The following is a 14500-nucleotide window of genomic DNA, read 5'->3' as shown; positions in this document are numbered from 1 at the left end:
AAGGGAGTTTGCGTCGTTGCGGGAATGGGTCAATGGTGGATATAGTCGGCAATCCGTTGGGCGACGGGGTAAGGTGATTGCGAGATATCGTACTCCGTAGTACTTTTTATTTGAAACACGGTCATGGTGCTCTAAGTTTTCTTTATGCTCGGGTTACAGTTGAACGTGGTTTATTAAAAGTTGGACGTGGTTTATTAAAAGTGGGTCTGAAAAATAAACCATGCTCAGCCCTCAGTCCCTCACTAAAATGTACACACACTAAACATCTTTTACACACCCTCATGTATATTACTAATCTCATTTTAGTCCTTCTACTTCAACACCTGAGACTCTTCAACATCTGAAAAGCAGTTATAAGCTAGAATTAGTGAATAATATTAGTTAAGAGGTAGAGTTTTGAGAAATAAGATAAAACTACTGTGCCCAACACATTTGAAGATGTGTGAGAGGTGTGTGTGAGATATGGCTAGTGCATGTAGTTTTAATGGGGAGGTTGACATGGTTTATGGCCAAAACCACGCCGAAGGTTATTCCGGCCTGAAAAATTAACCATGTTCATGTTTGAATAAACCACGTTCAACTGTACGCCCCTTTATGCTTAAGGGAATTGTCGCATCTTATGATGACTAATCAGGCATTTATCAATCATCAACTTCTTGTGCTTCCTAGTGAGCATTTCTGTTTTTTATCTGCTTTCTCTCATGTTCTTTTGACGTTACGATAGCGCGATAACCCAATTCGAACATGGGGAGCCATCATGGCACTTGTTAGAGATGTTCGTCTTTCAAGGCGATTGGGCTGGGTTCTCCCTCAGGCCCGGACAAGGAGGCTCTCAACCCTCACTGCCCAGAGCTGGTCCTATCCATCCTCGGTTTCTGACGTTGCCAAAGATGAGGTGACGAGGCTCGCGTCTAGTCCACGGCGTCCGTTGACGCTCACAGACCTCCTCAAGTAAGCCAAGATGTAATGTTTATATTATATATCAGACGCACGGAGCGGTGGTGATGGGTCAACTGACAATATCATCATAGACATGGACGCCCGCCCCTCTCACAAGAGGCTCTCCTCGCATCGGCGAACTTTACCCTCTCATTACTTCCTACTCGTCTAGCATACCGGATCCAAGCACTGAGAAATCTTCCGTTCATTGTCGTGTCCAATCCGCATATATCTAAAATATACAACAATTATCTGCATTCTCTTTCGACCCTTCTTCCGTATCAGCAGCGACGCATTACTACCATGGAGGAGGAGATACAGTTTACAGATGTCATGGCTGATCTTGTCCAGACCCATACAAATACTATACCCGTGCTGGCACGAGGATTTCTGGAATGTAGAAAGTATATTAACTCCGCCGAAGTCACCAAATTTCTTGAAGAACACTTGCGAGCCCGAATCGGTACCCGATTAATCGCCCAGCAGCATCTGGCATTACATATGGCTTCACAACCACCATTAGATGGTACGAAACAGGGATTGACTACACCACCAAACTACATTGGAGTAATCGATACCGCGCTTCGGCCCGCACAGTTGATTCGAACATGCGAAGAATTTGTTGCGGAAATATGTGAGCTGAAATATGGCGTTCGACCGCGTCTTGTGATTGACGGAGAACCGGATGCCACTTTTGCACATATACCTGTTCATGTGGAATACATCATTACGGAACTATTGAAGAATGCCTTTCGGGCAGTTGTGGAATCGGGCAACGAACGTGAGCCTGTGGAGGTCACTATCGCTGCCGCCCCGGACGTGCCAGACCACCATGTGCAAGAGCATTCCCCAGGAAGTGAGAAGCCATTAGATGCTGAAGTGGATTTCCGTATTGGCAAGGACATTGGGGAATTACCTGACAGAAATGAGCTGCTTGCTCCCCTTTTCTCCCCAAGTCAAGGTATCACGATCCGCATCCGTGATCGTGGAGGCGGAGTACACCCCGATCTCCTTTCTAATATCTGGTCCTACAATTTTACCACATATAAAGATGACGATATTCCAAGTGGAGATAATGGAAACATTGACGCCCTCAATGCTTTCTCCGGAAGCGGAACCAATACCAGCAGCATAGCTGGCCTTGGCTACGGGTTACCCTTAAGTAGAGCATATGCAGAATACTTCGGTGGTAGTATTGCATTGCAGAGCCTGTGGGGATGGGGAACGGATGTATATCTAACTTTACAGGGTGTGGGAAAAGTTGAATAATACAACAGATCTATTTTCTATATTGAAATGACGAAAACTACTTATCTAGCTATGACAGGAGACTTAAAAGAAACTGGGCTGAATCCTCCCATTTGTCCGATCTGATAACCTCTCGGGAATGATGGCGTCATATACACGTTTAATCCACGCACAGCAGATCGAACGTGTATCTTTGGGGTCGATAATCTCTTCTACCCCAAACGCATTCGCCGTCCTAACGGGGTTCATGAGGCGAAGATACTCCTCCTCTAGCTCCTTGTATCGTTCTGCCTTTCTTCCGGCCTTCTCTGCCTCTCGCAGTTCATGCCGGTGGCCAACTTCGATTCCGCCGTCCAAGGGCAGCGATCCCCATTGCCCGGAAGGCCAGGCACATTGCATCGCGGGATCTCGACATCCAACCATAATACCACCAGCAACGCCAAATACTCGCCTTGTAATGACACTGAAAATTGGCATTGTTGTGGAAAAGTAGGTTTTGCCAAGCTCTACACCCCAGCGCATTGTCGCAGTCCTTTCAGCTACAGTCCCAATAGCATATCCGGCTTCATGATTATCAGTAAGGTGCTCGTCAGTTTTTATTGAGGAGGAAGTGTGGAGAGTACTTACGGACGTCGACGAATTGAACAAGCGGGAGGTTCATCACGTCACACAGCTTCAAAAAACTCGTCAATTTCTGGCTTCCGGCTACATCCAACGCGCCGCTTTTTACCTCACAATTTGAAGATTCAATTCCTATGGGACGACCTCCCAGCCTCGCAAAGCCAGTGATGCTAGTCGTCCCCCATAATGCTCCGATCTCGAACCAAGATCCTCTATCAACAACAGATGTTATGATGGTTCGGGGATTATACATTCTCGTTTGCTTCCTTGGTATGATTGTTCGAAGCCCAATATCCTCTCTGTCTTCTGGGTCGTTGCACGGAACTGTAGGTGGTGCCTCGCTGCCAGAATTGGGCAAGTATCCAAGAACAGTTCTCAGTTGCTCAAAGCATTCTGCCTCGTTTGCGGCGAGGTTATCTATTGTTCCGTTTGTGCAATGCATCATCGGACCGCCCAGGTCTTGGAAATCGAGACCCTCCTCGAACGTGGCGCCTTCAACGACCTTTGGGCCGGCGTTGAACAGAGCGCCGACGTCTGCAGCCATGACCGAAAAGTGACAGGAAACGACTCTTGCAGCCCCCAGTCCGATCTACTTACAAAAGATATCTCAAATTAGCATTCAGATCGATCAGAAATTCGTTTCCCGAATTTTAGTATAAAAGCAGAAACTCACAGCTGGTCCAACCACCGCTCCCAAATTCGGAACCCCTGAATTAAGCTGCTCAACCATAGGTCGGAACGTACTAACATGCGGCACATACGACCATCCCTACTTTCTGATCGCCGTCACGCTCCCGCAGCCTGAACTCCCATCCAACTAATTTTATAATCGGCAATTTCATCGCAACGGCCATCTTCTCCATATACATGGTCTTCTCAGCTATAGCGCCATCCGCATGTCCTCCGCGGATGCTGAAATTGTCGGCCGTGAGCACTATGGTCCGGCCCCGCAGTTGATCCAGACCCTGCAGGTTGTTAGTGGGAGTAAATGCCACAGGTGTCTCTGCCAACGGGCCGGTTTGCTTCCATTTCACTGTGCCACTGATGGATCCTTCTTCACGAAACGTTCCCGGGTCAAGGAGCTGGTCGATGCGCTCGCGGACCCATAGCTTTCCAGCCTGCTTTTGTCGAATATAACCTCTATTTTGTAAGTCGGGGGTGGCGGCTAGGGACCGTAAGGTTGCGATTTGGCTGAGGACATCAGAGTAGTCTGCTGGAAGCGTGGATGGGGACTTTTTGGCTCTTTTACTGTTCGGCTTATTTCCTGAGATGTGTGAAGAGAGCTGATTGAGTCGATGTGTGGCTTGGGTTGTCGGGTTTGTGGGATCTGACCTGCCAGAGCTGCCATTGGAGGGTTTGATAGTCTGTCATTTTGGCTGGATAGCTGCTTCCAAAATCGATTCCCTAACTCCTCGCTCTCTCAATGGTGCTGCGGAAAGGCGTGTAGAGTAAATAGGAATCCGAATCTGATAATACCGAGTGTTAATCGGTTAGAGAGTGACGGGGAAAAACTAAATAGCCGGATTCTTTGGTCTCAGGGATATCTGCCGGCTATATCCAGTGCCGATGCAGCCACCCGGCAAAGTCAAGCTGTGCGACATGTGAGCCTCCAGGAACAGTAGAGTAGGTATACAACAGCGTATACTGAGAGGGGGTAGTGCCATTTTTTCTCAACTATTGTGGATAATAAAACAACACAATAAAAACATTCCATCGGCTGCTGTGTGTATTTCAATCTGTTCAATCTGGCCGGCGATCGTACAGTACCAGGCTTGTTCATTGAGCCGAACCTCGGCCCTCCTTTGCTCCATCAGAGAGTCCCCCGGGAAATATCGAACCCTACCTGCGGACGGGCTGAAGAATATGATCTGCTCCAAAAATCCTTTCAAGAGAAAAGGACATGGCGTTTATTCCTGAGTTGTTTATGTGAAGTTGGTTGTGTGCTACTTGTTGTTATTAGACACAGATTAGCATCCTTTTCTCAGTAACGCTCATACCACAAACTTATCACAAAAGGAACCTGGTTCCGTCGGTGAAAGTGGAAAGTGGAGGGTTTCTATTTTTCATTTCCTGAATGATAGTGAAAATTGTATTTATACATCTCTTTGGCCGAGTCCCCAAGAAGTTCTAAAATCATGTCTCCTCCTCCTCCAGCACGTCCCATAAAGCGACTATTAGTTGCAAATAGGTAGGCAAACCCTGCGGATTTCAGGGACTAGAAATAGCGGCTAAAATGAGTAACAAGAAAGCTAACATAATTACTCTGTATTTGCTACTTTTCAGGGGAGAGATCGCAGTTCGCATCCTCCAGGCGGCTCGTGAATTACCCAACATCGAAACCTTTGCACTTTACACAGCAGATGACCGCTCACATTGTGATTTGGGAGCACCACACCATGCCGTAGCCTTGCCATCTCCGTCATCCTATATGGATATTGCTTTGCTGGTGCAGCTAGCGCTGGAACACTCCATAGACACAATCCACCCGGGGTATGGATTCTTAAGCGAAAGTGCAGAATTCGCCCAGCGAATGTGGGAGGAAGCCGGGGTCAAAGTCATCGGTCCCGGCTGGGAGGTACTGGCAAGGACAGGAGACAAGCTGCAAGCGAAGATGCTGGCGGAGGCATGTCGCGTGCCGATTTTGAAAGCGATGAAAACGCCACAAGCGATATTGGCTTGATACGTCAATTTGTAGCTGAGGTGGGATATCCTGTTATGGTAAAAGCTGTAGATGGTGGAGGCGGGCGGGGAATCCGGTTTGTCAAGGGACCTGATGAGTTGCAGTCTGCTATTGATCGGGCGACGGGGGAGTCCCCTTCCAAAAAGGTGTTCGTGGAAAAGGCTGCAGTGGGAGGGTTTCACCACGTTGAGGTTCAGGTTGTTGGGGATGGTACGGGCGAGGTCAGGCATCTCTAGGAAAGAGATTGTAGTGTGCAGAGGAGGTTTCAGAAGATCGTGGAGTGTGCGCCTGCCATGATGAGGAACAGAACTTTGATTAAAAGGGTCATCGAGTCGGCATTATAGATGGCGAGTGAAGTAAGTTGCCTTCCTAGATATGATATTGGATACAAACCCCTGACTTGGAACATAGATCAAGTACTTGTCGCTGGGAACCTTCGAGTTCTTGGCCAGCGAGAAACTATCGAAGTTCTATTTTCTAGAAATTAACCCCCGTCTTCAGGTCGAACATACAATCACGGAATGCATTTCAACAGTGGATCTTGTCCAGACACAGCTTCTGCTAGCCCAAGGGGTGTCACTGCGAGATATGGGGCTGGGCGACATAGAGAATCCAGAGCAACCTCCCGCCACATATTCAATCCAGTTGAGATTATGTGCTGAGGATCCAACCGCCGATTTCGCTTTGAGTATCGGCAAAATCACCGAATTCCATGTCCCTGGAGGCAACAGCGTCAGAGTGGATACTCATGTATCGGGTTCGTCATCGGTAGTCATTGGCTCAGACTTCGATAACATGATGGCAAAAATAATAGTCACCTCCACCAGTTGGGACGGCGTAGTTCGAAAGGCATGCAGAGTGCTGAATGATGCAAGAATATCAGAGGTTAAGACCAACATCGACGTCCTCAAAGGAATTATCGGCAACATCGAGTTCCAAGAATGGCAAATTCGAGACGCAATGGATGGAAAAGAATTTGGGAGATATCATTCAACATGGAAAGCAGCTGTCAAGCTCCAACTTGAATAGATCAAGCTTACCAGTTTACCCAGCTTCTAAGCCTCCCAGGCATCATCTCTTGGATCGTCAAGTGTCCTCTTCCGCAAAGGAGATGCTTGGTCCATCGAGTTGGCGCCCTTGAACTCGACAAAGGGATCCGGCTCCCAAGCTCCTCATCACCTTCTGCTGAGCAAACTTTTCCGCAACGAATTCCCAACTTCGCTAAGCGCAGAAATTGAGTATACAACTCCAGCAACTGCGACTCAAACCGCAAGGACTACCCCGTATCGAGTAACTTTGGCCAGGACGTTGGCCTCGTCAAGTTCGTTATCATCAACTCATCGACGAGGAAACCCAAACAATTCTTCCCACATCACTCTTCCTATGAGCGGAAAACTGACTGAGATGCTTGTAGAAGAAGGGGATGACATCCAGGAAAACAGCGTGATCGCATTTGTGAAACAAATGAAAATGGAACTCGAAGTTCGAAGCCCAAAGGCGGGGAGAGTTACATGGGCTTTGGAACTGGAAGATGGGGATGGGGAAGGTGTGCCAGAAGGTATTTTGCTGGCTGAGGTAACGCCAATTGATCCCCCGGAACAGGGCGTTGAGGTCAAGGGGAAGTTGTAGGGCTAGAGATATAGATATAAAGAAATGGCATGTTTTCTGCAATGGCAATCCAAGAATACACTGATGAGTTGCGATAATAGAATTACATGTTGGGAGATATTTGAAAGAAAATGTCCCGGTTGTTTGTTCCTAAGAAACATCGATAATTTCTCCACCTTCGAGCTCAAGAACAGACAAGAGTGGTTGCGATAACACTTGGCAAATTTCAGAATTGTCAAGCGCAGATGAGAACAAACAAGCAACTAAATATTTGTTACAAGCCAACAAATGCGTTTCCACTCACCAACAACCTGATCTGGAATGACGACGCATTCTTGCATAAGTTCCCGCTTCCTCAACCCATATGTGAGAACTGGCCCAGCTGGCTATCCATACCCAGTTGCAGACATGTAGCGTTTAGACGCAGGCAGGCACCTGCATAGCGCGTGATTTGCATGGCGGGGTCGTTGGATGCTCGTCATGTTGTTCACTTACTCCTCCGGGCTGTAGAGAATTCCTGACTTGGCTTGCTTATTTACTATTGCATTTAACCCTGCCGGAGTGAAAATTCAGTCGAGAGGACTTTGGATTTGCTTCCTAGAACTACGTGATATCTTCAAAATTCGCTTTTGATCAAGGAGTTCCGTTGGGCACACACTTTCTGCAATATCCGAAGGATATATATATAGTGCATCAAACCCTACAACCGGAGAACCAACCAATCCACAAATCTTTCCATTCAAAACTAGGAAAAACTGGATATATAAAGCCATGAACGACTCCTCTCCATCCACCTCCATGGCCACCGCGCATACACAAGAAACAACCGAAGCAAAGGCCGCCTTCACTGCCTCTCTGACTTCTGTCGGAACAAACTTGGATGCCGACCTGCGTATGCGTGCGCAGGCACTTCACGACAACGACAATGCCATCAAGAAGCAGGAGGAGAAACTGAAGAAAACGACCCAAGATCTCGCGAAGCAGTCAAAGGAATTGGAGAAACTGGCTGATATGGGTAGAAAGGGCCTAAATGAAGTGGGGGACTTGCAGAATTGGGCAGAACTCATTGAACGGGATTTGCTTATCACGGAGGAAACGCTGCGGCTTGCGGAGGAGGAGGATGAGAAGAATGGGAAGATGAATCGGAAGCCGGAGAGTAAGTTGAGGCGATGGTTTTGAGTTATTGATGACGAGGGAACAGGTATCAATCATCACTATTTACGTCCGTTATTTGTGATTTTTATTGTCAGGATGTCTAGGACGGAGGCTTTGCCTGTTTTTGGCTCTTTTTTGTTTTATTTTATTTTTTCTAGCTATAATGAGGGTACGAATGACCTTTCTGTTGGAAAATCTTGAAATGGTTGAGTTATTTGAGATACTGCACCCGGTACGGAGTACATGTATTCTACAAAAATGCTTAAGAATATGATCGGATATCATTTGTCCAAAAACCTGTCTAGTTTTCCCCAAAATAAATCTATTTTATAGAATAGAAGAAATCCAAAATGACGATAATAAAAATAGGACGTCCGTAATAAATCACAACAAATCCGCGTTTTAATCCTCGTCCAAGTCGGAGAGGAACCTCTTCCAAACGGCTATCCCAGTGCTTGGACGCACGTCACCACCATCCTCCGATGCTAACTGTGTCGCAGCCTCCCATTCATCCCACGCACTCCACTCCCCCAAACTCATAAGATGTCTCATTGTCGGACGTCCATGAGGGCAATTCCACGGCTTATCGATCATCCCCATATGTCTCACAACACAGTCCATCTGTTTGTTAGTAAGCGTCTTCCCAATCATAATGCTAGACCGACAGGCTCTCATTGCGAACATCTTGCGAACTTTACTGGGACGAGGAATATATTTACTTCCAAATGTGGTGGGGGTAAGGACGGAATCTGATGACGATGGTGATGATGCAGATTGTGTTTGCGGGGATTCACCAAGTAGAACTATTAGCTCCTCAAGATCCTGTGTGTCGAATACCATTTCCTTACTGAGTGGTAGACTGGTGAGTTTACATCGGCGCCCGATGGGCTCGTCACCACTCCTGTCGACCTCCACAACAAACCCGTTCTTTTCCAGTGTAGGCAGATTGTCGATTATGATTTCCTCTTCAACAGCCGTGAGGGTTAGGATTTTTGGCTTGACCAGTCGTTGATTCTGCACGACAGTTTCGGCCTGGAGGCGCTCGAAGTTGTATTTTTCATCCGATGCGTGTTGGTCGATTATAAATACTTCGTCATTTTTGTGACTTGGGAAGGCCCTCGGATCATTTGGGTTCCCCCGTGGTCGTGTTACGATGATGAATCCCAGGTTGAATTGTCCGATGATGCGCATTCTAGCGAAGTCCTCCTTTGAGACAGAGAGAGATAGTCGTGTTTCTGCTGACCCTGGCTCTCCAGGCTCCTGGGTTATCTCTCCCTCGCTGATGGTAGAACTAGTGTTTTTGATGTTCTGTAGTTCCTCCTGAAGCAACCTAACATGAGCCTTGATCCTGGCCAATGACCCATTAATAGATCCTACCAGATCGACTGTGGATACTCCGCCAACTGATCGTTTAGATATCTTGTTGACTCTTCGTATAGTATCTTCTGAGGGAATGGACGCCTTTTCTTCCGCTGCTTGTATCAGCTCTGTAACTCTCGCTTCTTCTCTAACCCTTTTCTCCTGTTCGTCCACATAACTTGCATCTGAATCGGATACTTCGGGTTCATCATGTAGTTCTGTTGTTTTCCCTACTTCCATGTCGTCTCGTCTAATTTGTTTCCCACTGTTGTCACATTCATGCTCATTTTCCTGTCCAGAGTGGATTTCATCCAGTTCTTCATCATGATCATCGGACTCGGATTCTGATTCAGCGTCTAAGTGACCTTGTTCACCACTGCTGCTGATGCGTTCCAGTCCATCATCCATTTGAGTGCCTGGTGCCGCATATGATCGTAGACCTTGCCCGAGTTTACTTCCGCTAGTTGAAACATGAATTCGGCGCTTAGGACGAGAGGATGAACCTCCAAGGCTTGTTGCTCCAAATTTCCGCTTGGTTTGTTCTCTGCCTATCGTTGATGTGACCGTTCGGTTTCCTACTGTAATAGTAGCGAGCTCGGGGGGTGGTCTGCTGGGTCGCATTCGGTCGAAGGCGTTCTGGATCACATTGGGTGTATGTTGCGCTGGACTGCTCCGTACCGACTGAAGCGGTTGTTGTCTCAGAAGGGAGGATGCAAGAGTAAAGGCTGAGTTAGCTCGATTGTCGGATTGTTCATCTAAAAGTTGGGCGGAAGTGGATGCCAAGCTGTTCTTTTCATTTTCACAAGATTGGTATTCGGGGGATATATTTTCCTCGACCCCTTGGGATGTAGTAACGGGTTGCGGAACACCTTCGTTCGCAACTGAACATTCTTCCGCGGACTGGGGGGAGTCCGCGACCGCCGCGTTCTCTTGGGTTTCAGGGATTTCAGGGATGTCGTATGCGGTTGTACTACGACCAGTAAAACGTTGTACGAAAGCTCTCATCGCTCTTTGCTCGTCCTCCTCGTTATTTCCATCAGCTTCCACAATCTCCTCAGAACGTTGAGGCGCGCTTGATTCCACAGATTTTTTAGAGATAAATTTAGGAATATTTGTGCCCGAGGAATGCTGCAACATGGACTGCTTTCCAGAAATTTGAGATTGTGGGACCGTTTGATCTTGACGCTCGAATAATTCAGTTAAAGATACCTTCAATGACTCTATGAGAGCGCCGGCGTCATGGAGCAAAATAGTACGTTTATCAGGGGAAACATTAACATCGTAAGAATTCGTATCCATTTTAAAGTCGGCAAAGATGAATGGAGACTGCGAGATGTTAAAGGATTTATAAACTTCATTAAATGCCTTTGCGATTTGCGGAAGACCACATGGGCGCGAATTGACGAAAAACATCTGGCGGTCGGGAGTCTGCCTTCCCTCCCCAAAAATAGGTCTCGAGATATGGCCTTGAACGAATATTTTATTCGGGTCATTAGTACCAGCCCCAATCAAACGTTTTCCCATTCCGCTAGGCTTAAATTCCAATTCGAGGTCAAGAGGGGTCAAGGCGAGGAGAGTTTTAGCTCCATATATATTGGATATATTCTCGTTCGTCGAGGTATTCGATTTGGTAGCAAAAACGACGACACTCTTCCCCTTAGGCATTTGGTTTTTGACGTTAAATCGAACCCCGGTACTGATGCATGCATAGGCATGCAGCAGGCCCAATACCTTGCCATATTCTCTTTTGATATTCTTCTCGAGCTCCCGTCGTCGTACGGGAAGTCTGTTGAAAAGATTTTCGACGGATGCAGTGGTTCCCTTTTGGCCTGCTACTGTATGTGTGCTTTTAAGCTTTCCGGAAATTTCAAATTCTAACCGCGACGCTTTAGGGACTTCGTGTGCTTGGGCGGTAATGATGTGGAAGTTGGAAAGGGCACAGAGGGAAGACAAGGCTTCTCCCCGGAAACCGAAGGTTTGAAGGGAAGATAAATCATCGAATTTCGACAGCTTAGAGGTGTAGTGCTTCAAAGCTGTAAAAATAAGAATTATTTAGCAAAGCATCATAGTAAATGGATTTTTGGACTTTGTGCGCGTGCGTCCATACCAACTGTCTCGTAGTCGTCTGGGGATATTCCCTTTCCATTATCTTGCACCTCGATCAAGTCTAACCCGTTGTTCTTGAACCGGATATCTATACAATATCACAAGCAATCAGTAAGATTCATTTGTGATAATTGCTAACTTCAACTATATCGTAATACCTAGAGATGTTGCTCCCGCATCTAGGCTGTTCTCCACCAGTTCCTTCACGACGGAGCATAGGTCGACTATAACTTGGCCAGATTGGATTTGGTGGACCTATCACTCGACGGTTAGCGTCGCGTAGTCCGATCTAGGGCCTTGAATAATGGGTAAATACCGAACGAGCTTCGATGGCCTTGATGGTGGCCATATTCTTCCCATGTTGGTGGTTTGCAAAGTTCATTCGCGCAGACGCGGTGTTCAGGCACATAATTGGGCGCAGTGCATGCTGACGTCATCAGCGCCTTCCTTGAAACTTACAACTCCCAACGGGATATCGAGCGTGCAAATACTGAACAGTTCTACCAGTAAAAATAATGTATTTGATCAAGGCTGAGAAAGAGTGGTATATCTACGGCTTCATGAACGCAAACTAGCTAGGATAAGCGATACTATTCCAAATTTGAAAATAACAAGCCCCAATGCGAGGAACGCCAACAAGAATAACGAAAGATCGTGTCATCAACGGTATATCACGCTGTTTAGGTGGTGTCGAATCGATCAGGGAGTAAAATGGGAGCAATCAGCGTCCACAGGTAAATTGCATAGCACACTAGGGCACTAATAATTTTCACCCAAGAAGCCCAATATGTCCTTCCAACTGGAGCCAAATTGTCCTTTGCCTCGGGGTCCAGATTTTGGGTGAGCAAGGTCGCCACCCAAGTGGTGGCTAGGAAAAAGATGACGTGGAACAGGGAATAGTTATACTGAGTGGAGTGACGCTCGTCGTCTCTATATGATCGCTCATCGTCTGACTCATCATCACTTTCGTCCAAAGCACTTGCTGGTAAGCTCCCACTCTCAACAGCGGCGCGGAGAGCTTCAGCACGCATTTCTCTGCGGCTCAACCCAGGCTGCTGGGTTACAAGCCCGTGCTCCATCTCATCTTGGCCAAGGCGTGAGTAGTTGTTACGAGCTCCGTTCGAGCCAAGAGCGATACCTTGGGTAGCAGCGCGGGTAGTGGTATACGCAATGGTCAACATTGTAACTATAGCACCAATAACGATCGAGGCTGTTCGGGTGCCGCGCGCGCGAACCAGGGGATTGCACTGACGGTCGTCAGGTTCCATTGACACCGCAGACAGCATCAAGTACGTGCAATAGACTGTGACCATTGCAGCTTGTGCTAATCCTGCTCGAGGGTTGGATGCCTGAACTGCAGGCTGAACCGAGACCACCGAAATGATTAGGAAGATGATAAGGTTGGTCTGGGAATTCATATTAGTATACCATGTTCAATCGTTAGGTAAAAATAAAAATAAACTCTCTAACTCACAGTGATGGCAGCTTGGTTCATGGTACATCCAGAATTGGCGAAGAAGATGTACATGATCACAGTCATGGCGATGGACGCAAGATACATGCCCAGTGTCGAACCGATCAATAAGACACGCCACATTTGAGAATCGAGTTCTTCGATCTTCTGCAGGCAGATTTCAGCCCAGGTATGGGCCAAATCGACCAACAGGATAAGACCTAGTAGTAGGAACAAAATGGCACCGATGAAGGATATGTAGCTCCCCCAAACAAAAAAAAACCCCTCGGGGATAAAAAATGACATCACCACCAAAAGCAGCCACGCGATGATTTTTGGGCCCCAGAAACCATTCTGAAGGCCCGCCCTACCGTCCTTAGAAGAACGGACCCCGAGCAGGAGAAGGGCCAAAATGACATGAAATAACCCGAGAGCGAAGTTGATCCGATGAACCGCAACCCAACCATAGCACTTTTCTCCCTCGCAACTGATCGGCAAAAAGTCAAATGTGAGATGTTCCAATTTGCTTAGCGCCCATCGTGTCAACATTATCCAGGACAATATTGAATTAAACAGGAGTATGACGGCGTAGGCGATTCTCGTGGCCATGCTGTTCAGTGGTTAGCAGGTTTAAACAGTGAAGGGAAAGCAGGGAAAGAAATATACCTGCTCTGGAATTTCCCACAGGCACTACATATCGCTGAGCATGTAGCCGCACCGCAACAAGAGGCGCAGAATGTTATCAACTAGTGGCGGCAAAGGTGTTAGTGATCAGGACGTGGATGAAGGGAACGGGTCAGACTCACGGTGCCGACGCTGGGCACTGCCATCAAAGGCAGCGACAGAAGCGCGCCCATATTGAGTGAGCCAATATATAATAATGAAGAGACGATATCAGGAGTGCATCTGCGTTGTGTTGGGATCGGTGTGGTGGATGAGCTGGAGTGGAGGCCTTGGAAGGTTGAGAAAGTGCTGGATGATGTAAGAATTGGGGGGGGCTTAAAGCTTGACGCCACTAATCCAAATACAGTAATTTTCAACGTCATCTGGCACAATACGCCGGGTTATGTAATCTCACCGCAGGATCTCCCATGCATTTGTAGCTGGAGGAAATGCTAAATGGATCATTTTTGTTCTCAAATTCTCCAGCACAGAGTGTGATGTCCAGGTTCCCTTTATCCTTTAATGTGTCCAAAATCTCAGAAACCTTCTAAAGGCTAAAAATTTGCATGCGCTGTTCTTATTATACTTCCCTCATTTTACCTAAGGTTGCCACGCTTCTTCGCCGGTGCTACACTAGTCCTCTCTGTTTCATATTAATAAATTCTGTC

At 47.2% G+C, this 14500-nt stretch overlaps 5 protein-coding genes across 5 annotated transcripts; 3 read left to right on the top strand and 2 right to left on the bottom strand.

Moving 5' to 3' along the window:
* Positions 1 to 685: 685 nt before the first annotated feature.
* Positions 686 to 2208, top strand: HCBG_06154 (pyruvate dehydrogenase kinase; the record flags this gene model as incomplete). Its single annotated transcript, XM_045433203.1, has 2 exons — positions 686 to 951; positions 1032 to 2208. 2 exons carry the CDS (start codon positions 758 to 760, stop codon positions 2206 to 2208), a joined length of 1371 nt encoding a protein of 456 aa, XP_045286371.1.
* A 63-nt stretch (positions 2209 to 2271) lies between these two features.
* On the bottom strand, positions 2272 to 4156 carry HCBG_06153 (propionyl-CoA carboxylase; the record flags this gene model as incomplete). Its single annotated transcript, XM_045433202.1, has 4 exons — positions 2272 to 2750; positions 2815 to 3397; positions 3570 to 4072; positions 4141 to 4156. The coding sequence occupies 4 exons, from the start codon at positions 4154 to 4156 to the stop codon at positions 2272 to 2274; spliced, it is 1581 nt and encodes a 526-aa protein (XP_045286370.1).
* A 787-nt stretch (positions 4157 to 4943) lies between these two features.
* HCBG_06152 (carboxylase:pyruvate/acetyl-CoA/propionyl-CoA) lies at positions 4944 to 7117 on the top strand (the record flags this gene model as incomplete). Its single annotated transcript, XM_045433201.1, has 5 exons — positions 4944 to 4996; positions 5092 to 5298; positions 5325 to 5709; positions 5900 to 6496; positions 6557 to 7117. 5 exons carry the CDS (start codon positions 4944 to 4946, stop codon positions 7115 to 7117), a joined length of 1803 nt encoding a protein of 600 aa, XP_045286369.1.
* Positions 7118 to 7894: 777 nt separating this feature from the next.
* On the top strand, positions 7895 to 8556 carry HCBG_06151 (uncharacterized protein; the record flags this gene model as incomplete). The annotated part of the gene is made up of 3 exons (XM_045433200.1): positions 7895 to 8252; positions 8410 to 8490; positions 8519 to 8556. 3 exons carry the CDS (start codon positions 7895 to 7897, stop codon positions 8554 to 8556), a joined length of 477 nt encoding a protein of 158 aa, XP_045286368.1.
* A 97-nt stretch (positions 8557 to 8653) lies between these two features.
* HCBG_06150 (DNA mismatch repair protein pms1) lies at positions 8654 to 14095 on the bottom strand (the record flags this gene model as incomplete). Its single annotated transcript, XM_045433199.1, has 7 exons — positions 8654 to 11643; positions 11718 to 11804; positions 11875 to 11971; positions 12469 to 13122; positions 13191 to 13779; positions 13836 to 13915; positions 13976 to 14095. 7 exons carry the CDS (start codon positions 14024 to 14026, stop codon positions 8654 to 8656), a joined length of 4548 nt encoding a protein of 1515 aa, XP_045286367.1.
* Positions 14096 to 14500: the final 405 nt, after the last annotated feature.

The sequence above is a fragment of the Histoplasma capsulatum genome (genome assembly GCF_000150115.1).
Source record: "Histoplasma capsulatum G186AR genomic scaffold supercont2.8, whole genome shotgun sequence".
Classification (NCBI taxonomy): Eukaryota; Fungi; Ascomycota; class Eurotiomycetes; order Onygenales; family Ajellomycetaceae; genus Histoplasma; species Histoplasma capsulatum.
This window is presented reverse-complemented; position numbering and strand designations above follow the sequence as displayed.